The sequence below is a fragment of the Melanotaenia boesemani genome, chromosome 18 (genome assembly GCF_017639745.1).
Source record: "Melanotaenia boesemani isolate fMelBoe1 chromosome 18, fMelBoe1.pri, whole genome shotgun sequence".
Lineage (NCBI taxonomy): Eukaryota > Metazoa > Chordata > Actinopteri > Atheriniformes > Melanotaeniidae > Melanotaenia > Melanotaenia boesemani.
In genome coordinates this window covers 7,020,942-7,046,461 of record NC_055699.1, presented here as the reverse complement: position 1 = coordinate 7,046,461, position 25,520 = coordinate 7,020,942, and the positions used below count along the sequence as shown (strand labels likewise).

The window sequence follows — 25,520 nt, the reverse complement described above, 5'->3', positions numbered from 1 at the left end:
TCAACCGATCTTTATCACAATAGCCGACTGCGACACTTGATTTATTATCTTTGCATTTAAAATTTGAGGAAGTCAAAACTGTCCTATTTTCCTTATGTTTAATGACATTTTTCTGTTCTTGTCCCCTAACTAAAAGGTTTTGCCTGTAAAAATCAAATTATTTAAATGGTTTAAATAGTTAAATAAAACATCAGCAGTTTCAAACTATTTTAGTTGCTAGTACTGCTCTGACTTTTCCAACAAGTCCTCTGTCTGAAATATCAGTTTGTTTGTATCTTTAACGCACCACATATATATACACCTGTTGCCACACACACACATACAGGACATTTTTGTTTGTTTGTTTGTTTCTAAGACAAGCTCCAGAAGTTTACATTACGGATGTCAGTGAGCCATCAAAATAAGTCAGAATCACCAAATTTTAAGATTGGAAACTTGTGTAATGTTGCTTTTTTTAAAATAAAAAGACCAATAAATCCTTCCTGTAAAATATTGTTTAAGTGCAACACGTTTTGAGGAAACTTGGTCATTCTGAATATGACTTCAGGCTGTAACATGACTTGGTTAAGGTTGGGGTTATTCTTCACATGCAGTTTCCCTCATAACCACTAGAGGTCGCGTTTCCTCTCAATGTAAAAGAAGGCAAGTTTATTTGTAAAACACATTTCATGTAAAAGGCGATTCAAAGTGTTTTAAAACAGAAGAAGCATTAAATAGTACATTAAAAACAAACTTTTTTAGAATAGTAATTAGATGAAGACAGAAAAAACTAATTTAAGAAATAAAACTTAAAGAGTTAAGAATTAACTGTTGTTTTAATGAAAATAGTTATATGTAATTAATGATTACAGATACATGTGTGAGGAAGACTCACAACACAACACAATTAACTACATCAGTTTCCACTTCTGGCTGGTCCATTAATTGATTACTAAAACTGAACCTCTAATGTGCTTTTTAAAAATGTATTAATTTGATTTTATTCATAGACAAAGAATAGTTTAAATTAGCACAAAAACCCCACGAATGAAACAGAAAAAGACTCTTATGATTGGCGTTCTAATCAAATTCAGACACAAAATGTATTTCTTTCATGCAGGCAAAAACAAACCAGATGTCATGTTTTGTGTCAGTAGTCATAACACTCAACCTTATAATTTGATCCGATTCTTAACTGTAAAATGACACAGCAAATTAATCATAAATTACATGTAAAAGGTGACTGCAATGATACGCTATTTATAGTCATGGAATAATGTGAGACATGTTCATTGAAAATCTGCCTTGTCAAATGATCTGGTTGCAAGATGAAGTGTGTCAACATTACAACCTCATCATTCTTGGAAAAGCATTATCAGAAGATGCTGTCATTGAAATTATGAAGACTTTTTGTCTTCCATTTCAAGCAGTTGGAAGTGTGGAGTTCCCCGGGTGTCACCATCAACTGAGACAAAAGAGGAAGAAGAAAAAAAAGGACTGGGCGAGTGCACCATGGATGGATTGCATCAGTCTTTGCATCATACACATTGTCAACCTCTTTGTTTGTGTGTCTCTATGTGTGTGAGTGATTTTAGTTATTTTTAATCATTCCAATTATGAGTTCTCTCTTTCCATGTTCCCAAAATATACAGGTACTACAAAAGTCAACTACAGACATCAGACTCAGAATCTCTGAGAGGACATGAAAAAAGAATTCACAGGACTTCCAACTGCTTTTATACTAAATTTAGCTTTTTAACTACAGGACAAATTATCACAACTGTAACAAACAGTCACAATAAACTTTAATAAACATAGGTTGTGATAACAGCAAGCATTAAATTATTATCCACTGCATCAATATAATATTGTATTGTGGTGAAATTGTGATATACTCCCAGTAATGGAAGTAGGAGTAGTAATAAATATTCTGTGGTGGATCTAGATGATATTTCATCATGTCTGAATTTATCTTTATAAATAGAGTAGCCTTTTCTTAGGTCTCTGTCCTTGCCTGTTAATTACTAGTTGAGCATTTTTAAAGTGAACAAAAAGAAATATTAAACTATATATATGTATATATATATATATATATATATATATATATATATATATATATATATATATATATATATATATAAACTACATCAGGGGCCATGTTTATCAAACGTCTTAGAATTACTCCTAAGAACACTGTTAAGAGTTGATTTATGAGTAAAACAATTCCTCACTAAAAGCTAAATGGACAATGTGAGTGTATATTTAGACAATTATCAACAAATTTATACAAAATATATACAATGGCAATGAATCAAAAATACTTTTTCCTAATTTATCTCAATTTTAGTTTTTTTTACAGTTTTATTTCCAATGTAACATTTTCTGATTGTATTTTATGTCTTTCTATGTTGTTTTAACTTGATGTATGTTTCATGTAAAGCACTTTGAATTGCTTAGTTGCTTAAATTTGCTACAAATTAAATTGCCTTGCCTTTCTTTTCCATTTCATTAACTAAGTGATTAACAAAGCAGAGACGTTGAAAACCTACTGGATTGCAGCCCTTTAATAGCCCTGCTCTCTGCAGGCAACTCTAACCACCACATCTCTGGAGGTCTCTGAAATATTTGGAAGAGTACAAAAGAGACTTGAGTAAGTTGATAATCAGCTTTTTTTTTTTTTCTTAAGTTTGAGAGTAGGACTAAATTTCACAATTTCTTAACATTTTGGACTAAAATGGCACTCTTAGACACTTAATAAATACAAGCCCATATCTTTTTTCCTCATAATTTGATTTTTTTGCTTAAATTTGACATAATATTTCAAAAAAGCAATGTAATGTCCTTTTTCTGTCCATGTTATGGACTAAATGCTTTTTTCTGATATAAATGCTCACAAGCTCTACCGCGTTACGTGAGTTCTCGCGAGATGTGGGAACAGCGCCCCCTTGTTTGTGTATGGAGAGCAGCGGGAGGTATGAGGAATACACCACTGCTAACGATAGCAACCTACACAGACAGGGAAATAATTCATCAAGGCTCTTCACTGGAAGTATGTGGTCTGCGAAAAGCGAGTGAAGGACTTTATTTCCGACAAATCCTTCCTTTCCTGTCACATTCCCGCTGAGGCGAACACCGAGAACGAAAGACTCCCGCTAATCCCGTGAAGTGGGAAGCGGCCTGCTTTTGTAGCCGGCTATTCAGTGCAGCTCAGGCGGCTAGCACTATCAACAGAGCCCGGTGCTTCCGCTTGCTTAATTTTCTTTGCACCGACAGAAACATCGGAGCGTCGGGATTATTTTTCTTTTAATAATAACAGTCTCTCTTTCTCCTGTCTCCCCTCCCATCAACGTGCAGCTGTCGGCGTTTCTTACCAAAAAGGACTATTTCAACCTGAGGCGGCCTGTTTTGTTTTCGGACCGCCATGAATCTCTGCGAACAATAACGCAACCATAACGAGCCTGCTGGGGCTGCACTGAAATCGGAGCCGTGGTTGCCCCGGCGCAGGATCATTAGTGCATTGTATGGTACCAGCTGGGAACCGACGTGAAAACACGGAACGAGCATGCATCGGGACTGTGGAATTATCTGTGGGAACTCATTGCAAACCGGAGCACTTTGTCAAGAAAATCCCCGTGTGAATTTTGGAACCGCTGCGAGTTAACCGGGTAAGAGCACAGTTAAGAGGCGGAGGGAAACGCTGCACACGATGCTTTGTTTCATCACGTCTCACGCGTGGTATGGAAACAAACCGAATGGATGTGGATGAACAGACATTTATTTGCATGGACGACTCTCTTGTGAATGCACTTAAAATCCGCGATCTAAAGCTCAAGTGCTCTAAAACCAGAGCACCACGTTGAAGATGGATTGGATATGAGTGGGGATGAGTAACCTGGATTGCTCTGTGCGCAGACTTCTATATATGTGGGATTTAACAACAGGAAACTAAGGCCGTTACATCCATATATGCTCTCTTCAAAGCTACTGGAATCCCTTGACAAAAACAGTCATTTCACCTCACAGAACGCGGGAGTACCGCTGGCTCGACCGGTTAGTTTGCCGGTATTATTGGGTGACTTTATTGTTTTAACGTATTAATACACCTGAACGGATTGGAGCCCCGGCCAGCCAGCTGAGATGAACCCAGTGAATGCGACCTCACTCTACGTGTCCGCGAGCCGTTCGGTGCTGCAGTGCGACCCTCGAGATCCCCGGGCCCTTGCTGAGCTCTGCAAGCTGCTGCCGTTTTTCCGTCAGTCCCTGTCCTGCTTGGTCTGCGGTAAGTGTGTAGTTGTTTAAACAAAAAAAGACTTTATTCAAGGGTGATATGTTTGAATAAATCTGTGTTTCGGTGGACTAACGTGCGCTGTTGTCAGCTGTCCTAGTAGAAGGGAGCGTTTAGATAATGCTACATTCAGGTACTGTCGGAAGTGTCGTAATCGGCAACACTACTAGTAACCCACTGTAATGGGACGTGAACAAATGTCATTTGTAATGGAGTGTTTTTGTTTTGTTAAATTATGATGGCACATTTGGAGGAAAAAGAACATTCTTTTAGATTTTAAAAGATGAGTAAATGTCATACACTTAATAAAGTTCTGTTCAGAGGCCAGTTAAAACAAATTAATACGGGATTCAACTGATTTTTTATTGATATATAACAGATTAAGAAAATAAACAAGATTAGAAAATATTAAATGGGGAATAATTTAACATCTTTTTAAAATGTGGAGTATCTCAATTTAATAGGACTATAAATATATTATGCACAGAGAAAAACTTTGTTTAGATATACTTCTGATGCACACATTACATGATTTAATATACCCTTCACCACTCCAAGGACCTATGATTCCAGATATGGAATAAGAAGATAAAGATTGGAGTTAAAATAAATGAAGGCTGTAGTATTTTGAGATTTTTTTCTTGGATTAGGAATTTTGCTTACTCAGGTGTGTGGGGCATGCAGTGTTTATTCAGAGAGTGGGTTCTTGAAGAGATTTTACTTGTGTATGCGTTTTCTGTTTCTCTTTTCGTTATTTTAATATTACAAGCCACAGATAAGATAATGTTTTCCTTACTCACACTGCTCATCCAGTTTGACGATCTTTATGCTTAAAATTCCGAAGTGCTGTGAACGCATCATCATTTACAGCGACACCCATCCTGACACACCCCCCCGTGTGCTGTTTGCCAGTATCGGGGCGTTTCTCTGTTTATGGTGTTGGATAACAGTCCTTCCCATACTGGATGTAAACCTTATTATGCCTTTCATACTCTTAGTCCTCAAATTAAACAATTAAAATACATGCTGGCAGTACAGGTACAGCAAATTTGTTTTAAATGCAAAATGAAAAATTAAATGCAATTTAATTCAAGTTATAAAGACACTTTGTTTATTTGATCAGGTTAGATTACAAATACACTTTGTATTTAGTATGTATTACTTGGTATTTATATTAAGTATTTATTACTTTAGATGCATATTTAATGCACAGTTTTCTCGGTTTTAGTGGTGTTTCTATACAAAAAGTAGTAATAATAGTTCTCCAGACTCCATGAAGAACTTTTCTAAGCTCTCCTTTGGATGTTGGCTGCATTTCCCTGTTGCCACTGATTTCAGGCCCAGTTTTTGTGTCATTTGGTATACCTAAGCCTTTTCCTTCTGTTTTCTTTCATTGATAATGACTTTCTTGACGGCCATCCTTCAATGGAGACCATTTCTAATTAGTCTTCAGTGAACAGTAAATGATTCAGCTCAGGGTCCAGATGCATCTCTCAGGTCCCGTGTCAGTTCTTTGTTGGATTTCTTTCTTTTTTTTTCTTTTTTTTTGAAGACATCACTTTGAGATACTGTTCAATGTTTAAAGCTGGACTTCTTTTGTTTCTTCAGTCTGAAACTTCTTTGTGACAGGCTACAAATGAGAAAGAACTGAGAAAGATCCCATTTAGCTTTTGTTATGTCGTTTACACTGTTTCATTTCTTTATTTAGGTCGCTTTTTTATGCTTGAATGATTCATGGATCAGTATTGAGTGCCTTAACAAACATACAAACACATTCCTTTAAAAACTGAAAACTCAGGTACAAGGACTGGACTTAAAATATGTAAATAAAACATCTAATTTCCAAAGACAACTTTGACAGACCTTCAGAAAGCCTGGAAAACTATTGATGAGGAACTCTTTAAAAAGTCTGGCTGCTAGAGAAAAATATAAGAAATGATGGATGACTTTATAATTTTTGCACAGCACTGAATATCTCATGTTGTTATGTGTTGTTTTTGTCCTAATCCAGATGGAGCAATGGTTTACTTTTAGTAGGTTATCAACAAATGTATGGCCGGCCGTGTAAATTTTTTATGACCATTTTACGTAATCTTTCATTTTGTGTGAGCTCAAGGTTTTATATGTGTTGCTTTTAATCCCCAGAGGACTAAGAAGAGTGACTTTACCATACTTTCAGATAACCTCTGTCTCCACTTTTTAAATAATAAATCAGTATGAAAACAAGCCATGCAGTATTTTAAATATAGTCTTTCTGTTGTTATGTGGGATTTATCAGAGTGTGTAGTGTTGGTCGTTTCTTATGAATGGACTTTCATCCCTCCCCATCTGCAGCTGCACTCTGTAGCGGCCAATCTTGCTAAGGAAGCATCTCTCAAAGTGCAGCTGTCATTCAGTCCGGCAGGTTGCCAAGCACCACTCAGGTTTACAAACACTTTCTGCTTCAGGAAGATGTCGAAACGCAGCAGAGAATGGAACCAGTAGTCAGTAAATCAAGGTTAAAACCACGGTCATAATTTAAGATTATTGGTTTAGTCTGATAGCTGACATAGCTTGTTGATTAGATAAAGATTTTATTGCCATGCGTCTGTGTTGTTTGTCATTGAGCCTGTGAAAGTGTTAATCATCAGTGTGAACTGTTCTGTAATATTCCTGTTATATGTGTGATTATCTTTACATATTTTTCTCTCTCACGTTCAGGTAACTTGCTGCAGGACCCCATCGCTCCCACCAACTCATCATGTCAGCATTATGTTTGTCGAGGTTGTAAGGGTCAGAGGATGCAGCTAAAACCGTCCTGTAGTTGGTGCAAGGACTATACTCGCTTTGAGGAAAACAGGCAGCTGTCTTTGCTTGTCCACTGTTACAGGAAGCTCTGTCTCTACATCACTCAGTCGCCGCTTGCCCCGCACATAGCCAGCGCCGCCAGTGACTCGCCAGACCTTCAGGAAATCCTCAATGAGGGTCTCACGTTGGCTGAGATTGAGCCAGAGATGGAGGACATTTCAGATTCAGCTGCGCCATCACAGACTGCGTCCACCTCAGAGGTGGTTAAGTCCGAAGACGCCCCACCCATAAGGGACATAAAGGGTGAGGAGCGGAGCCCCATGAGCATAAACGGGCTTCATGATTGTAACGGCCTGGTCAGTTCAGACACACTTCAATCTATCACCATACAAACAGGTGGAGGTGTTGCAAAGCAAGAAAGCTTTTCAGAAGAAATCCCTGTGTGTGTGAGCGTCACAGGGAGTGGGGAGACGGGGCTTTGTGACATCAGCACTTTTGGGGAAGACCTAAAACATGCTGGGGGGCCTTTGTTGTTAAGTGTGGAGGAAGTGCTAAGGACTCTAGAGACAGACACTGACCATGACACCATGTCTGAGCCCAACCCCCAGCCTGAGTACCACCTTTGTGTACCTCAGTCGAGCCTCAACGGACCGCACTGCCCATCTGGTCCCAACTCGTCCCGCCTCATTCCCTCTCTGCCCCCTGAGAACAGTCCTCGTACCCTTCAGACTCACCTGCAGCCTCTCCATCAGCCCTCCATGGTTGTTCCCCGCATACCCCTTCGGTGCCATCGCAAACGCTCCCGCTCAGAAAGCGACAGTGAGAAAGTGCAACCCCTTCCCATTTCCAGCCTTTTGCGAGGGTCTACCATTGGTGCCATCAGCTCCCCCCACCACACTAACCCTGGTGCCACCATTAAACATGAGCCTAAGTTCCCTACAATCTCGCCTCATCCCCATCTAGCACCAGTGCCTAACGGCGGCCCTCCTAAGGTGGCAAAGACTGTTCTCGTCTCCAACAAGGGCCTGAAAAAGCCTATGGAGCACCACGGGGCCGCCAAGAAAGCTTACACCAAGGCCAGGCAAGGGGCCCCCAAGCCCCGCTCTCAGCCCCGTGACAGAGTACCCCCACACCCTCATGCTCACCCCCTGACACACCCACCCAGCCCCTCAAAGCCACTGTATAAGAAACCTGTGGAGAAGAAGGGCTGCAAGTGTGGCCGAGCTACACAGAACCCCTCAGTGTTGACCTGTAGGGGGCAGCGTTGCCCCTGTTACTCCAACCGCAAGGTGAGCTAAACTGATGTTGGACTTAATTCTTAGAACAAACACCACTTAGGTTTGTCTCATGTTGTTTATTTAATCCTGCTGTCATCAACTCTGATTCCAGGCATGTCTGGACTGTATCTGCCGCGGTTGTCAGAATTCCTACATGGCCAACGGGGAGAAGAAGCTGGAGGCCTTTGCTGTGCCAGAGAAGGCTCTGGAACAAACCCGACTCACTCTGGGCATCAACCTCACCAGTATTACCGCAGCAGCCCTGCGCAGTCCAGCCACCAGCTCCCCCGGCAGCACCCTCCTCAATGTCACAACGGCCACGGGGGCACCCGTCACAGCTACCTTTCTATCGGGGGCGGGGCACGACAACCGGGGCTACGACGATTCACTGGAGATGCGATTTGACTGTTGAGGTCCATTTCACTCCTCCGGTCAGTCGTCATGCACATTCCCCGCCCCACCCGCTGGGCGTCATAATCGGGTTGTGCCAGGGACCTGCAGAGGCGGAGCCAGAAGAAGGCAGCTACAGTGACGGGCGGCAGCGAGACGTCACCCTCCGTCCTTCGCCCGAAACTGCACCATGCTTGTGGTTTTGCATCCAGAGAAGAGAAGGAGAAAGAGATATAGCATTACTGTATGTGATGAGATGAAATTCATTTCAGTGGGAATAGGTTTTCCTTTTTGTTTTCTTCTCTATTATGGGTAATGTGTAGAGCATGTGTAGCTAAATCTGGAGGCTTGACCTTGGTCACGCCTCTGTGTGTGTGCGCGTGTGCATGTGAGTGTGTATGTAGGGGGGTAAGGGTTTGATTTGGAGATTAAACCTGTTAACAGGAATGGAGACATCTTTGTCATCATCATCAGAGGCTGGTGTAATTTATATAAAAGACATTTTTGTACATGGACTTATCAGTTTCCATTTATAAAGACATTGTGTATTTTATAAGTTACATTAAAACCAATGGAAGCCGATGCAGGGACAAGTCTGCCTTCAACCAGAATATTTTCACACTGCTAAAAGGTAGATAATATTTTGTCAACTCTTCTAAAGCACCAGAATTTAAGCATTATTCAAACCTTAAGATAGATGAAAATATTATAACTGAAGAACCAGGATGTGAACTTTTAACACCACCAGCCAAGGTTTGATTTTGCCTGTTGAATGTTTATACTCTGTGAGTTACTGTCAGACTACCAAATATTATTCTAAGATGTTGTATACTGTAAAAAAAAAAACTGTATTTTACTAGAAAACTTGTGAACCAGCTGTTGTGGTTGGAGGAAAATAAAACCTCCATCCGTGGTTTGCTGTTTTATATGTCAGAGTTGCAAGTTACTCATCATTTGTGTGTTTTTGTATATTCAGCACTTTCTCACACTGGCCACACAAAACTTATAACTACCATTTTTTTTATCTACTTTTTTGAGTGTTGAAATCTGGTTGATTGCAGACCCTGCACACTGTTTCTACTTTTAAGATTTTGGTTTCTGGAAGCTACACATCTGCTGCTAAGAACTACAAAGGACTCAAAGAAGGAAAGCACTTGTTTTCCTCATCTCTTGTTCTGTTACTTTCTCTTTTTTTTCCCCCAGTTTTTAATCATTTGCATTACATTTGCAGTATTTATTGGACGTCTCCTAACATAGGTTGCTTGTCTGGCATCAGTTTTGCCCTCTCAGCCTGTCAAGTCTTGTCGATCCAGTCCAGGCTATTTCTGTCTCAGTTAAGTTCCTATCATCTTGTTTAATGTTAGTTTCTGGTGTCTCCAAACAGTATTTTTTTCTTTGTTCTCCCCCTGGGCATTTAAATACCTGTAATATAAATGTAAAATATTTCCACAAAAAGAAAGAAAATCCAAAACTTAATAAGTGTGTTGTGGTTATTTTATCAACTGATTTGAAGTGTAGAAGATGGATGGGGGGCTTGATATTGTAGTATTTAATCAGCACCAGCAGGGGCCAGAATATACCTGGAAGTATTGCAAATGCAACCATTGGAGGATCTACATTAAGAATGAATGCACTTTGCAATGTGGCGAGATGTGTTATTGTCCTGAAAAATTACTTAAAATTTCCTTTTGATTTAAGAAATGAAAGTCCCAGATTTCAGTGTCACTCTGCGTTTATTGCACAGATAATGCCAGTCATTTCCCCTGGTCTTTTACCTGATATCCATCCCATATCATCAGCGACTTTGGAAGTTTGCTTGTTATCCTCAGGCATAATTACAATCACAAATCACTTTTTAAGATATACAGGTTCAACTGCTTGGTAACACCAATAGTTAATCACATTGCAGTAGCTCCATGCATTTAGGCATTTAGACATGGTCAAGATGACTCGGGGTTCAAACAACTCATTTGAAAATTGGGAAGAAAGGAGATTTAGTGACTTTGAACATAGCATGGTTGTTGGTGCCAGATGAACTGGTCTAAGTAATTCAGAAACTGCAGATCTGGGATTTTCATGTGGTTCAGATAAGACTACAGCAACAGCAGACCACACCAGGTGCCACTCGTGGCAGCTAAAACCAGGAAACTTAGGCTATAATTCACATACGTTCACCAAAATTGGACAACAGAAGACTAAAAGTGATCTGATGAGTGTCTTTTTCAGCTGCAACATTCAGATGGTAAAGTGAGTTCGAATTTGGTGGAAACGAGCGCATGGATCCATCTTGTTCAACGTTTCAGGCAGGTGGCAGAGGTGTAATGGTTAGGGGATAATATCTTAGCACACTCTGGGTTTTTAATACCAGCCTAGCATGGCTTAAACCCCCACAGCATACCCGAATGTAACTGCTGGCCATTTCTGCCCTTTATGACCACAGTGCACCGTCTTCTGATGGCTACTTCCAACTGGATAATGCAGCATGTCACAATGTGATCTTTTCTGTGTGGTACTATTATGTCAATATGGACCAAATTCTCCAAATGTTTCCAACACCTTGTTTAATCTATGCCATGAATAATTAGCGCAGTTCTAAACACTCAAAGGGGTCCAAACTGGTACTAGCAGTGTACTTTATAAAGTACACTGTTAGTACCAGTTTGACCAGTGGTCAGTGAGTTTGTTTCTCTGGACCTGTATCAAACCAAAGTTCCAGCATCATCTTTTCCAGAACAGATTCATCACTGAATATCACTTCAATCCATTCATCCACAGTGCACAACTGTTTCTGTTCAGCCCACTGTAACCTTGTTTTCATTTGTTTAGGTGGTGATGGTTTACATTTTGATTTAATGGATGCAAACTCTATTTCCTTCACCTCATTTTTAACAATTCACTCACAAACAGTGACCTGTTTCTGCCCATTTCTTTTTCATTTATTTTGTTGACTGGGGACAACAAACATCTGTTACTCCGAGTTGAATTATTTTACTTTTAATAAGTTTAATAATCTCTCAGATTTTTTTAAAGACTGCTCTCTTGTTAGGCTCAATCAGCAGCTCATGAAATTCTGCAAGCCCCCTCATTTAACTGCAGGCATATTAGCATTTTTAGCTTTGTGTAGGTATTTATTTTAAGAATGTGAAATACTGAGGTCAAAGTTGTGGGTATTGTACATAGAAAACAACATTGTAAAGATAAGGTTCTTTTACAGTGTCTTTATTTCACACATTTACACATTCAAAAAGGTTTTATTTACATTCACATTCAGATGGTAGAGTGAGTCAGAATTTGTTGGAAACATGAAACCGCTCTTTTCTGCCTTGACAATTCAATTTCTCAAAATTGAAATAACCTGATTTGTGAGCAGTTGTGTCTTTTTGATGCCCTTCATGTCTTCAGCTCTACCAGATAATGAAAAGTCACTGCAGGTGGACACTGTCTGTTCGGAAAAGTTAAAAGTTGCAGGCTGAACTCACATCGGTGTCTCAGTCTGATCCAATGTTTTAAAGAAGAATGACAGATTTATCCATAATCACATTAAACTTTAACGCATCACATTCATTTAACATCATGTTTGGTCCCAGGATAAAAGAAAAGAAAAAAGACAAATTAATGATAAACAGTGATGTCTTATAACAGAGCTACAGTGACACATATATTTGTGTCATCAATGCTTTAAGGATTCTTGAGAACAAGAACAGGTTTCAGCAGCATCTTGTGGCCTCCATTAGCTGATAAAGTCTCTTTGTGCTGTTTTTTGTTATGATGGATGAGTTGCCTTCATGTTACTTTGATGTGAGACTTCATTGTCACGTAATGCACCTCCATTCGCTGAAGTTGGTCCAACGATGTGGCTGAAAGTTGCTTAAATTCTCCACGAAACCGTTAGCTGAGTGTTATTAGCTTCTTTATTATAAAACACAACCTCACCCTCCAGAGTAGCCTAGTGTGATCTGATTGGCTCAGCTCTTGTGGTCTTGTTCTGCATCAGCTCACATTTTAAATTTTTTAGGGCATTAAAAGGATCAAATAAATCACTAAAAAATCCTCTCAAACTTATTTTTTTGTAAACAATGAGCCAAAATCTAGTATGTAGGTGATAAGAGATCATATATAAACACTTAATCATGTAAAGTGATTTTATGAAAACAAATATTCAAACTAAGTCAGTTTCATTCACAAATACAACTTCTTATAAAAACTCCTGTGTAACTCGTCATTTTTGCCTTGTTTCCAAGTGTATTATCTGTGGATTTACTTTAGTGTTCTCTGAAACAATTCATCACACCATACGGATGACAGCAGCACTTCTAAGACAAGAAATACATATTTCTGCTGTTTGGATGCTGACATGAATGACTGTTTTTCCAAGTCTGCAAGATCCATCTGCAGTTAATCTAACACTACATGAATACCAACCGTTAGGGAGTGTTAAATACATCACTTGGAGAGATTCTGTAGCGAATACGCCAAAGCACTCGAAGACCGGCAGCAGAGAGAGAGACTGCACTGCTGCTGCCAACAAAAACACACCGCTAAGTCTGACTTGAACACCAGTTGTTTTAAATTTTACTCTAAAACTCATGAAGGAGGAGACAAAGTTAATCTTGAAATCCGGTTGTGAACAAATGCAGCCAAAAGCATGACTATAAACTGTCTCTATGCTCAAACTTCCACCAGTTATATTAATCATGTGACAGAAAATTAAGCTCCAGACCTCATAGCTGAAGGCTTCTCAGAAAATTCAAATAAAAAAAACCTATAGAACAATATGTACATCCATCGCTATCCCCAACTTTTCTGTAAATGGATTCAAATAGTCACAGGTTTAATGCAAACACGTGACTGACAAATTCAGTTTTTACAGTGTAATATGTGTTGTCTGAGATGGGCACACGAACCCTTAAATGATTTAATCACAGCTCCTTGTAGATAACAAACTGCTATGCATTTGTTGGAATCTAAGGCTTGATTTAAAATGTGATGCTTCAACTGTCTTCTCTTTGTTAATTTCAGGGTTTTATGCTCAAATACTTTCAGGCTTTACTAAGCAAAAAAATTAGCACAAAAAGTAAGGACATTTGTGTTGGGCTGATCATTTCTACCCTTTAATACTAGCTGGTGTTGTATTACATATTGTAAAAAAAAAAAAAGCCTAATTAGTCGTCTTTACAATAAGGTAAAACTTTAAATGATTTAAGCCCAGAAAAGTTAAGTTAAATTTGAGAATATTTGTGTGATGAAAACTGTGACCTCTTTCAAATCCATTCTTATTTTTATGCACTCATGTAGAGATGTTTGCTGAGTGTGATTAGCTCTCATATGTCTTGTCTCCAACCAGTGTTGTCAATGGTTTTGAGTTTGGGATATATATACAGGGACAGACTTTCCCATAAAGTTTAGATGTTGCAGCAGTTTGAAGTTTTTCCAAGTAGACGCATTCCACAAAAAACATGTTGCACCTCTTGGAAGATTTCGTCACACTGACTTCCGATCCCGAGTCCTGCCTGTGAGCCTCTAACTGATGAGAAATGCCCCAAAGAAGCTGCTCATCTCATTCATGTCCACAGCAGAGGCGTTGGTCACAGTGACAAAAAGACGGTCGCCTGCGCTGAGTGGGAACAGCCCCCCCTGGTGGGCAGAATGGAGAGAGTAATCTGAACCCCGGGACCAGCAAGAAGTCCGGCTCGTCTTCATCAGCAGGATAGGGACTGGGTAGGAGCTTACCTATTAAAAAAAAAAAAGACAAAAGCTGCAGTTTTTGCCTTGTTGTTTAGTGAAATGCAAACTTAAAATCAAGTAAATAAAATGTCAAATGAACAAAAACACAGTGATGTGCCCCTAGTTTTTACAAAGACAAATCTAACATCCATCTTTCATTCTGCATGTACTCTGAGATCTCTCCAGCTAGTAAAAGTCAGTCCTACATTGGCTCATCTTCTCTCATGCTCTGCCCCTCTCTTCTTTCCCTCTCCTCCTCTGATAACATCCTTTTATATTTCTTTGATAAATCAGACGCGATTAGAATTCAAAGTGCACGAACCACGTCTGAACTGCATTGATATTTGGTCACAATATGCACATTTGATATATGACTGCTGCTGGAAATTGCTGCTAAACAAAGTTTTGCTATAAAATGACAAGAAAACTTCTAATAATTATCTAATAAAGAGTGATATTCTTGCAGGGAACAAATCCAGCGTGTGCGGTCTATTGCACCGATGGTGGCAGGAAGACCAGCCATAGAAATAGGGAAATTATAAACATTAGGATACAATCTGCAATATTTTGCTATTTATCTTAAAATAATAAACCAATAATTTACCAAAAGTTATTCAAATATCTGACAGAAACATCACTGTAGTTTTATTATTGTATTTTAATGAACTAAACAGCAGAAAACAACACCGACTTTGTTCAAACGTGTTGGCAATCAGATGTTCGTAAGAATACTCCTGAGTGTTAGTAGGATTTGTTCTTAACTAAGAACAAATCAAACATACAAAGATTTTTGTGAATGCCACAATCTTTGTAAAAAATATGTAAGAAGAATTTAAGAACAAATTTTCTTTTAAAAAACACTTGATGAATTAAGCCCTTTGTCTTGTAACATGGGCAAATTTTAAACCCAGCTTCACAGAGAGGAGTTCATGGTCTACTCAATGACTGCAGGGTGTCCAGGTCTTGTGGCTCCAAAACAAGCCCAAATCATAAGCCCTCCCCCACCATGCTTAAAAGTTGGAATGATGCGTATGCACTGGTAAGCTGTGTTTGTTTTTCATCATGTGTGTTGCTGAGCATTATGACCAAACATTTTCACTTTGGTGTTGTCTGTCCAAAAAACATTGTTCAAGATGTTTTGTGGTTTGTTTAGATGCAACTTTACAAACCTAAGCTGTGCTGCCATGTTCTTCTTGTAGACAGCAGGGGTCATACTTGTTCAGTTTATTCTAATTGTTCTGTCATGGACGTGAACATATAACATGCTAACTGAGACATACAATAGAAGATGAACCTCTTGGGCAGGGACCATTAATCCTGGTCCTCGAGGGCTGGTGTCCTGCAGGTTTTAAAAGTTTCCTTGCTGGAACACACCTAACTCAGACTTGTGGTAAGCTTGACATCAAGGTCTTGTGGCTCTGAGAATTACCCATTGATTTGAGTGAGGTGTGTTGCACCATGGAAACTTCTAAAACCAGCAGGACCAGCCCTCGAGGACCAGGATTGAGGATACCAGCACATGTAAGCATGGTCTGACTCTGGGCTGAACTTGCTGGCACATCAACTCCTGGGAAGATTGGCAACTGTCTTCAGTGTTGTCCGCCTGGGAGTAATTTTTTCACTATAAAATGATGGATTCCAAATAGTTTGGAAATGGCCTTGTAATCCTTTCCAGATTGATGGGTTGGAACAATTGCTTCTCAATAATTATTGCTGATGTTTTTTCTTCTGGCATCGAGACAACAAACATGCTTAAAGTTCTGCTTTTATAGAGGTGTTGACACTTACTGACGATTTATTAATCCTAGTTTTTACCATCTTAAAGATACAGTGTGAAACAATAACATCTAGGGGTAAACATGGGCATAGAAATTATTTCAAATGCCAAGCGCAGTGGTGAATAGATGGTGGCCGTCAGTGACCAAAATTTCTCCAGACATAGGCATGTTGTCATCAGTGAGTGGATCCAGTGGCCTCAGGTGCAGCGATGACTGCACTACAGGTAACTACTGCAAAGATATGTACATGCGTACTGTCCTCTTCTATGTGACTTTACATTTAAACCTTTCTAACAATGTAAACTTTAGGCTTGTACTTTACTAATCTATTAAAAGCACACGTCTTTTCACAGATTCGGCAGTCTGTTATAAAATCATGACTTGGCAAAATCTATTACTTTAATACAACACCTAGAATTAGCTTCTAATAAATTAAAAATTTCCAAATGAATGCTGTTGCTTACCTCAGTTGACCTCTGATGCCACAGTAAAAAATTCTCTAACAACTGTCTCAATATTGATCCAAGCACTGAAATACAAACGAAGAACGAAAAACACCACACATGTGGGGAGTCTATGCACTCCTTGGCCTGTGATTTGAATAACTGACAGAGAAGCTTTGGCATTACTTCTATCATCTGGGGACCTTTTTCCACGAAAACTAATATCCTCTCAGCCATATCTGGTCACATTAACTAGAAGCTGCTGCAAGACTTCAGTCATCAGATTTATAGCATTAATCATTTATTTTAATAAGTGTAACTGGAGCTAAAGGATGTTTATAGTTTTCCTGAAGGTTCACTAAGACCCCAAAGGACTTCTTAATATCTAACAGAGAACATAAAAAGAACATAAAGTACCTCCATTTTTCATGTTTCCTCATTCGTTTGCCTGATAAAAGTCACCTAAAATATAATTTCATTAATAGGGAATATATAACAAATTTATAATGCTGACCGTACATCATTTTGTTTAAACTGCAAAAGCATTTAGATTTCTTATTGGCAACACATGCTCACTGTCTGGCTTCACATTAGTCACTAAATTTGTCTAGTCAAGAGTCAAAACACACCATCATCCAACAGAGTCATGCAAATCATCAGTCTGCAACAACACCTGAGGTTTCACAAACAAATTATATGGTTGAGACATGCTGGATTTCATTTTGACAGGGAGATGCTACTGCCAACATCAGAATCCAATTTAAAAAGGGATTTAATGTGCAGGTTAAAGGCTTCTTCAAATGATTTACAACATGCTGAGTCAAGGTGGAAAAAAACAGCAGATTATGGATAACATTCAGGTCAAAGCAAGCTATTAGAATATTGAATTTGTAAAATTACAACCAGCAGAATTTGGTTCAGAAGAAGCACAGGAACAAAAGTGTCCCTCACCTTTTTGTAGACATACTGCAGCAGGGGTTTCCCCCTGTCCTCTGCCTCCTCGCCCTCCTCCTCCAGGGAGTGGGCGTGTCTGAAGTAGGTCTGAGCGTAGATGTAGTAAAGGCCAGGCTGTGACACCACCAGCTCCCCGTCCACCAGCTGGACATCCTGGAGGAATGCCGGCTCCTTATGGCCCTCCCACCAAGAGATCTTCTGGCCTTGAACTCGTCGCCCAGCGTAGACCGGAGCTAAAAACAAATGATCACATTTACACAGACATCAGAATAAACTGAGTTTTTGTTGTCAAATGTAAAGAGAAAGATGACAACTGCTGTTGTGTGACAAAAACAGACATAAATGTGTTAGAATAAACTAAAACTCTCATAACTATGCACAAGATCAGCCAAACTCCTAGTCAGACAGAAGGTGCATCATTATCCATACTGATCACTGAAAAACAGAACTTAACACAACTGTGTCTGCAAACACATAAACATCATAAAATTTCACATAAAATAAACATGTACTGACAGGAAGACAATAACATCTGGTGCCTTTGAATCCCGGTCTCCTGGGTGAAAATCCAGTACTTTACTTCCACTGCTTACCACTCCTTTGTCGTTCAAATTTTTTAATTCCAAACAAGGACAAAGTGTGTGTAAAGATTTTAGAGCCAAAGTGGCAAATTTGTGGTATCGGGCTTTACAGAAGAAACCGATGTTCAACTGACTAATAACTTACAACTTAAGATGTCCCACCTGCCACCAGTGCAACCCCTAGGAAACTTTTAGACTTGTCAGTCATGTGATACCGATTTACTGAGTTATTTATGGCTAACAAGATGTTAAAATTAGTAAGCAGTAGTCCTTTGTGCATTTTATTTATATATTTTATAAGCTGTTTCTCTGAAATTATAGATTTTATTAGTGCAAATTTGCGCCATGTGAGTAAATCATAACATGTCATGGCTTCCTATTCAAGAGGTTTGCATTTTTTACTGTTTTCAATAAGGTTTGTTTATGAATAAGGAAAAACAAAATAGGAGATGCACGAGAGGCTCCTGAATCACTCATAATCAGTCTCTTGATGACCTCTGCTTTCACACAGTTGTCTAAATGTTATTTACCCTGTTTAATGTCATCATTCTGCCCATTATTGTAGTCATACAAACAGTAAAATAAAGTTACCAGAAGAAGAAGTGAAGACACACTACTATAGTCAGGAGCTGCAGTTTCCAAAAATAAATAAATAAATAAAAGATCAAACTACTTAATGCTGTTGGGTGATATTCATCAAGTAGCACACCAAACATGGACCAACACTGCACTTGTTGCAAGCCATTCTTGACACTCACTAAAATTGTTATGACCTACCAAATGTTTAAGACCTTTGGATAAAATCTTTCCGCTACAACACATAGCCCTCTTTATGACCTTTGAGCTAAATCTGGCTTACACAACACTTGCCAACGCCATTACAGCCATAAACACACAAAATAGCCAAGATTCAGTTAAAATGTGTTTGGTCTCTGTCTTGTTAGCAATAACACTGTGTTCCCTGATGGTATGAGAGTAAGGAGTAAATTGTAATTTCCTTTTTTTTTTATTTATTTATTTATTTTTATTATTTGCATGGTGGTTGACAAACTGCTGTTCTGAAATCTTCCCCTGTGAGAAGTCATAGATGTGGACTGTAAATCATATTATACTGCAGGGAAACACAGGGTTGAACTCTAGAATTGGGAATGTCAGTGTTTCAGTCTGTCATTAATTTAGCAGCATTGTGACTAGTACACAGCTGTTTTAATTTAAGAATTTGTTGTGAGGTTTCCAATGCCGATATTTCTGAGGAGAAACAGTGTTTCAGTTTGGTTAATAATGCACCATCAGGACAGAGGGTCTTGTTGCAATTAGTGGCTCTAATTTTTTTAGTGGCATTAAATTGTTCTTGTGCTGATGCATTAACAACATCTTCACTTGGACTGGATTAAATTTTAGGGATCTCAACACCACACAATCACGGTCAAATTCAGTTGAGTGCAATCTGCTGTTTTCCCTCTAGATGTCACTACATCATTTTGAGCTGATCTAATTGAGTTTTGTCTAACCGTAACATCTTTTAGTAATTTTCTTATTAATCTGGCAGCTAACTGTATGAGCCAAGATCTTTATGGCATGTTGTATATTTACAAGAAGAAGTGCTTTGTATGCACAGCTGGTAAGATTCAATGCAAATGAAGGCTAAAATTACAATGTAATGCTGTTCACGTTCATTCCACTTATAATGTAACATGATCTGGCCACCTAGTGGCACACCTAAAGCAATGCAAACATAGCTCTCAAACATCCGAAGTGGATCAGTAGAACTCACCTCCTTCTTCTCGCACCAGTTTGGGCATAAAACTGCCTGTGACATGAGCTGCAACTTTGAGGCGAGCCGAAGCATTGTCCTCCATCACAAGTGAGGGCAGCACCCAAGATACTTCATCTAACATGAGAAAAAAGGGTGGAAAAACGACTTAAAACATAAAAAGCAAATATGTACAGTCAATATTTCATGAGCTCTGGGTCAGATTCTGTGCCATAGTTTAGTGATCTCACCTTTCACTGCAGAAGAAATCTGCCTTTGGTAACGCTGAGACAGCGACTGCAGGGAAAACAGTTGCAAACAATTATTCAGAAACACACAAATGGGCCTTTCATGCTTCACTGGTTACGGTAGTCCCAAGACACTGCATTACTCGGACAAACTCGAGGAGTTCCCAACTATTTTCTAAAAACACATTTCAGTTAGACTGAAAAAAAAAAAAGAAAAAGAAAATGACTGAAACTGGCTACAGTGCAAAACATGGGATGAAATGCTAAGTTATATGTGCCAGAAAGATACAGTATCACACTTTATCAGCTCATTCCACTGTCTGGACCAACAGCCTGTTATTTGACTTTGACCCTGAAAAAGTGCTGACATCAGGAAGAGAAAGATTCCTGCAGCGAGTAACAAGGAGCCTTCATGTTCAGACTGGTAACAGATCCTTTCCTGGAAATGGACTCATCGTCCTTGTCTTTTACATTCCTTTACCACATTAAGTGCCAACAACAGCTAAAGTTCTGATAAGTCAGTAAATCTGCAATCAGTTAAGACATGTAAGGAATCAGAAAAACAATCCGAGAGAAAAACAAGGTACTTTTTAAAAGATAAAGATGCATTTGTTTGCTGAGTTGGCCTGACAGTGACAACAAAACATGAGTTAATTATAATTACAGCAGTTCATGATGGCTGACTAGCAAAGGTTTGCAATATCCTCATCAAAAAAAACAAAAAAAATAAGGCAGTGCTTACATAACCTGATTTTAGCCACATCAGCTTCCTGTAATAACCAAGATAAAATCTGCTACCCTAGTGACAAACCAGAGTGAGGAAGAGCTTCAGAGACACCTTTAGGGTGAATTCTAACACACCCACCCAGCAACATTTATTTAATAAAATACTGAAAGACTTTGACAATCATTTAAATTTGGTCTAAATGTGAAAAGCCGTTTTCTTTGAAAAGTTGTCTCTGAAGAAAAAGTCCAGTTTTAAACTTATTTTTAGCTAAATAAAAAAAGGGCAAAGACGGACTATACTGATTTAGTCATGAAAAAGATGTTCTCATCACATTTATAACAGATGACAGCTTACAAAAGCAATTTTTAAATTAGCCTAAAATTCTGTCTCTTGTATTAATATTATTATTTTAGGTAATTTCTAATAAACCGCAGCTCATCAACAATTAATGTTACTTCATCTGAGAAACACAAAAAAAAGTGCATGATGGAGGAAAACTATCCAAACCATTAAAACATGACTGGCATGATGAAAATGAACCCTCACATTGAGACGTACAAACATATAATGTTTAAAAAAACAAACATACTGTATATTTGCTCAGCAAAGCTGGCGAGCTTTCTCCTCTGATGCTCAGCCGCTGAAACATCTTCAGAATTTTCTAAAGCTCTACAGGGTTCACATTTGTAGTTTAAGTTGAAATATTTATCAGATGGGTCATGAGAGAAATTTAAAATGATAAAGTTCTACCCATTACCATCTTCTGGCCAAACTTATTGCTTCAGTTTGTAACAAAATAGCTGAAAACTTTAATGACAAAAGCCAAAATCTACATGCAAACACTAACTTGATGAACATGATACACATAATTTAGCCAGTGTAGATGACTGGCTGTTTTTATTAATAAATACATTTTCATGTATTTATTAATAAAAACAGAGATGTGATTAATTTGGCAGTGTTTGTAAATGTGATTTCACTGTGCACAAGTAAAAAAAAACAAAACTAACATTGGAGTTCAAACTGTCCCAGCTTTGTGTTTATCTTTGAACTAAATTTAATCACCAAGCTGAAGGGAAAATACCCAACTTGAGGTATTTAAGGGAGCAGTGGAGTCAAAGCAGAAGAATAATCTGAAGAAAGAACAAATAAATAAATTCTTTGTAGAAATAGCAAATAAATGAAAATGTATGAATTTGGTGGATTTGTGTTAGTGAGTGTGCGTTTTAGAGGCGGGCAGGTGAATGCATTCCTGGGCTGATTAGACCGCAGAGGATCACATCACATCTCCAGCTATGAAGGAGCTCATTGTGCATCTGCAGCAGAGATTTGGATCATTTCAGCATTTTTCGACCACAGGAAGCTCCTGATAATGACAATACTAATAATGAGTACAAACCACGTATTTTAGTTTAAAAAATAAGGCTGGGACAAATCTAGATCTTATTTAATATCAGCTAACTTTCTTATTAATGACAGTCAGTGAAAAGTCTTGCAAGGTTTGGTTTCTTGGCAAAAAGAATAAATTCTCATTATTGAGAGAATAACCCCACTTTAAAGATGTTTGGTTACGCAAGAAAAATTTTAATAGAAGGGATTTAAAAACAAGAAATTTTAACTTTTGACATGTTTTGCAGCTGAACTTGGGGTGGGGGGGGGGGGGGGGGGTAGCTATATCTCCAAAATGCCTTGGGTGGGGAGCTTTGATACAGAGCAGGCCATGGCCAATGGAAAATTTTTTTTTTTTTAAACCTCATCAGCACGCCAAACACCAGTCATTAATACAGATCAACAATACCAATGTGTAGAGCTCTATTTGTGCTGCAGGGCTAAGGTCTTAACTCAATAACTTCAAGTTTCACATGCAACTTCAACTTCACTTTGCAAGTATGTTTCACCAAACGATGTGAATGTATGTGTCCATGCGTGTGATGTCAAACCTTCTCGATGAGCAGGTGAAGCTGCTGAGTGACCTGCCAACATGGATCTCCTCGCACAGCCGTGATGCTTTGCAGATCTGAGCCCGTCAAACAGGAAACGCTGCTCCGGGCAAAAGTCTCTTTCATCTGTTGAAGTAAAAAATGTCAAGAAGGGTATCAAACTTTTTAACGTCCCCGAGTATTGCCTTTTGCTTCCCTTTGTTTGTCAGTAAAAAGTCTCGTGAAGACTTTAACAGGCTGACATTAATTTTAGCGTGCTCTTTTGGTAACAAAACATGCCGTAGACCTAATTACAGTTTACACAAGCACATACATTGTTTAAAGTTTGCCTCCAAATCTATAACATAACATATTTCCTGGCAAGTTTTTCTTTTCTTTTCATTCGTTAAAATTTTGTCAGATTTTGTTGCTGCATTTCATCTGGTATAATGATTAATTGCTATGAATACAGCCCGAGAGTTGCTCTGGACTGGATCCAGGTAAGCAAAGGATTTGTGTGTGTGTGTAATCATAAAATAGCTGCAGTCTAACTTTGCTGCGTCTGACCTCTTTACTTCCTCCTCTTTTCTATTCCTGCGGTTCAATGAGACAAGAAAAGGGAGTATGTTTTTGCAAAATTGCAATTGTGCAAAGCTGAATTACTTTGAAAGCTGTGTGTGTGTGTGTGTGTGTGTGTGTGTGTGTGTGTGTGTGTGTGTGTGTGTGTGTGTGTGTGTGTGTGTGTGAAGGGGTTACGCTGCATTGTGCAGAAAAAGAAATTTAGAAAAGGACAGTTTGTGCTCTGGAGTACAGCAGTAGAGACACAATGCACAAAACGAAACACAAGTAGTACCAGCTCCGAAGCATGAGTCGACAATCGTTTAAAATGAGCATTAATTGGACTACAGGTCAATAAGCTGCATTAACAAGCCAAACAGCCTCGCGCGCGCCTGCCAAGGCCTGCTGTGTAAAAAGCTTCCGTACAGAAGCGTGTTTCATTGGCTTAAAAGGAAAAAGATAATGAAAATAACTTGCGAGATAATGTGACCTGCTTGTTAACATACTACTTGTAAACAAAGACGCTCCCGTTTCCTCCAAGTTGTTAAGTTTCATTTATTGGGTAATTCTCTACTGTCTTATTTATGTAGATGAGATTCAGTTTTGGACTTTGCGCAAACACCTGGGGACTTTACAGTTGTTGAGGTGGAAAGTCCAGTCATGTCTGCTGGACGTAGCCATGTTTATCTAGGATCAGTTGGTCATTGCATTCAGGCTACGTAGTGACACGGGAGACACTCCGGAGACTAATGAAAATAGGCTACTGGATCCCTGCGGAGTGCAGCTGAGATGGAAGAACAAGCCAGACTTTACTCCAGGGTTTCAGAAACTCAAGGACCGGTGGGATGTTTTTTGGGTTTTTTTTCCTCCTGCTGCAACACACCTGATTCAAATAAAACCTATAATACCCTGTTGTGCACAAGTCTGTTAATGGCTCATTAATTTGAATCAGGTGTGTTATAGCAGGGAAACCTTTAAAACCTGCAGAACAGTGACCCTTGAGGACTGGGTTTTATTATCATTAGCCTACATGATCTTGGTGAAAAGTTAATGCAGTTCTGGACCGAGTTAAATGTGCATTGAGCTTATCCAAACCCTGTTACAGTAAAAGTGTAGCTATACTACACAGAACTAAGGGGGTTGGAAAAGCCTGTCTCACATAGTGGTTACTATTGGCCAAGATCATTTTAAAGGCTCGACTTTACAGTTTGTATTGAGACAAGCTGAATATATCATATGTGCCTAAATTCAATAATGATTTATAAATAGACTAATGCCAACAAGTGACACACATGATCCCAGCAGCAGTTTTTTAAGTGAATGCAATACGCTTCCGTACCTCCGCGCGTCAATCTGCATCTTTTCCTTACCGAGTTGAGAGCTGTAGTGAAGTGCAGCACGGTGATGGTGACGACCACTGTCTGCAGCAGAACCGCCACCAACAGCAGGACACCGAGCTTCGGACAGGAGCCCGTCATAACGACAGACCGCCGTCCGGTACCCGACCAGCGCCGTCCTGTCCCGATCCCAAAGTTTCCAGAACAAGAACAATGGCTGAGAGCTGACTCCAACTTAACTTTTACCCTCCCCGTCCCTGTAAGCAAGAGGAGGAGGAGGAGGCGTGTCTGAATAACTTTTTACTCTTTGAGTTTCTCCTGCAGAGATTATTGTTTCATTTATGTGCTGAGAAAACACAGATAGCTTTCTATAGTTTATTGTGAACGCTCATATCTTCGCTTCGATCTCAGTTCCAGCTTTAAAAAAAACACCTCTGACTCAAACTGTCGCAAATACTGGCACGCACAAAGCTTTGATTTAGGTGTCATGGAGTTTAAACAATAAACTGAGTCCCATATTTAGGATATTCTGTGTAAATTTCTTGAGTCTGTCCTTTTCTCTTTATATTTTGCTACCAATCAGCCAGAACTTTTGAGAAGTTTTAAAGTGGTCTTGAGCAATAGTTTTCCAGGTAATCTCAAGGTCTCTCAAAGTTTGTCTGGGCATTGATTTTTCATTCACTTTCATCCGAGCCCTTTAAACTGATCACACTCAGAGCCATGTGTTTTTTGTTTAAGCTACTTAACACTGATCTATGAATCATTCAAACACGACAAAAG

At 39.0% G+C, this 25,520-nt stretch overlaps 2 protein-coding genes across 3 annotated transcripts; one reads left to right on the top strand and one right to left on the bottom strand.

Annotated features, from left to right (window-relative positions):
* Nucleotides 1-2,906: 2,906 nt before the first annotated feature.
* On the top strand, nucleotides 2,907-10,194 carry LOC121628590 (E3 ubiquitin-protein ligase MSL2-like). Its single transcript, XM_041967685.1, has 3 exons — nucleotides 2,907-4,258; nucleotides 6,965-8,340; nucleotides 8,441-10,194. Exons 1-3 carry the CDS (start codon nucleotides 4,117-4,119, stop codon nucleotides 8,738-8,740), a joined length of 1,818 nt encoding a protein of 605 aa, XP_041823619.1. The 5' UTR covers nucleotides 2,907-4,116; the 3' UTR covers nucleotides 8,741-10,194.
* Nucleotides 10,195-11,921: 1,727 nt separating this feature from the next.
* LOC121628591 (tumor necrosis factor ligand superfamily member 10-like) lies at nucleotides 11,922-25,012 on the bottom strand. 2 transcript variants are annotated; one of them, XM_041967687.1, is made up of 6 exons: nucleotides 24,774-25,012; nucleotides 22,867-22,992; nucleotides 20,203-20,248; nucleotides 19,976-20,089; nucleotides 17,615-17,850; nucleotides 11,922-14,448 (listed from the first exon to the last, which is right to left on the bottom strand). In XM_041967687.1, exons 1-6 carry the CDS (start codon nucleotides 24,879-24,881, stop codon nucleotides 14,239-14,241), a joined length of 840 nt encoding a protein of 279 aa, XP_041823621.1. In that variant the 5' UTR covers nucleotides 24,882-25,012; the 3' UTR covers nucleotides 11,922-14,238. The 2 variants fall into 2 exon arrangements, with proteins under 2 accessions (XP_041823621.1, XP_041823620.1); XM_041967686.1 differs by having other exon boundaries at nucleotides 19,973-20,089; nucleotides 24,774-25,007.
* Between the last annotated feature and the right edge of the window lie 508 nt (nucleotides 25,013-25,520).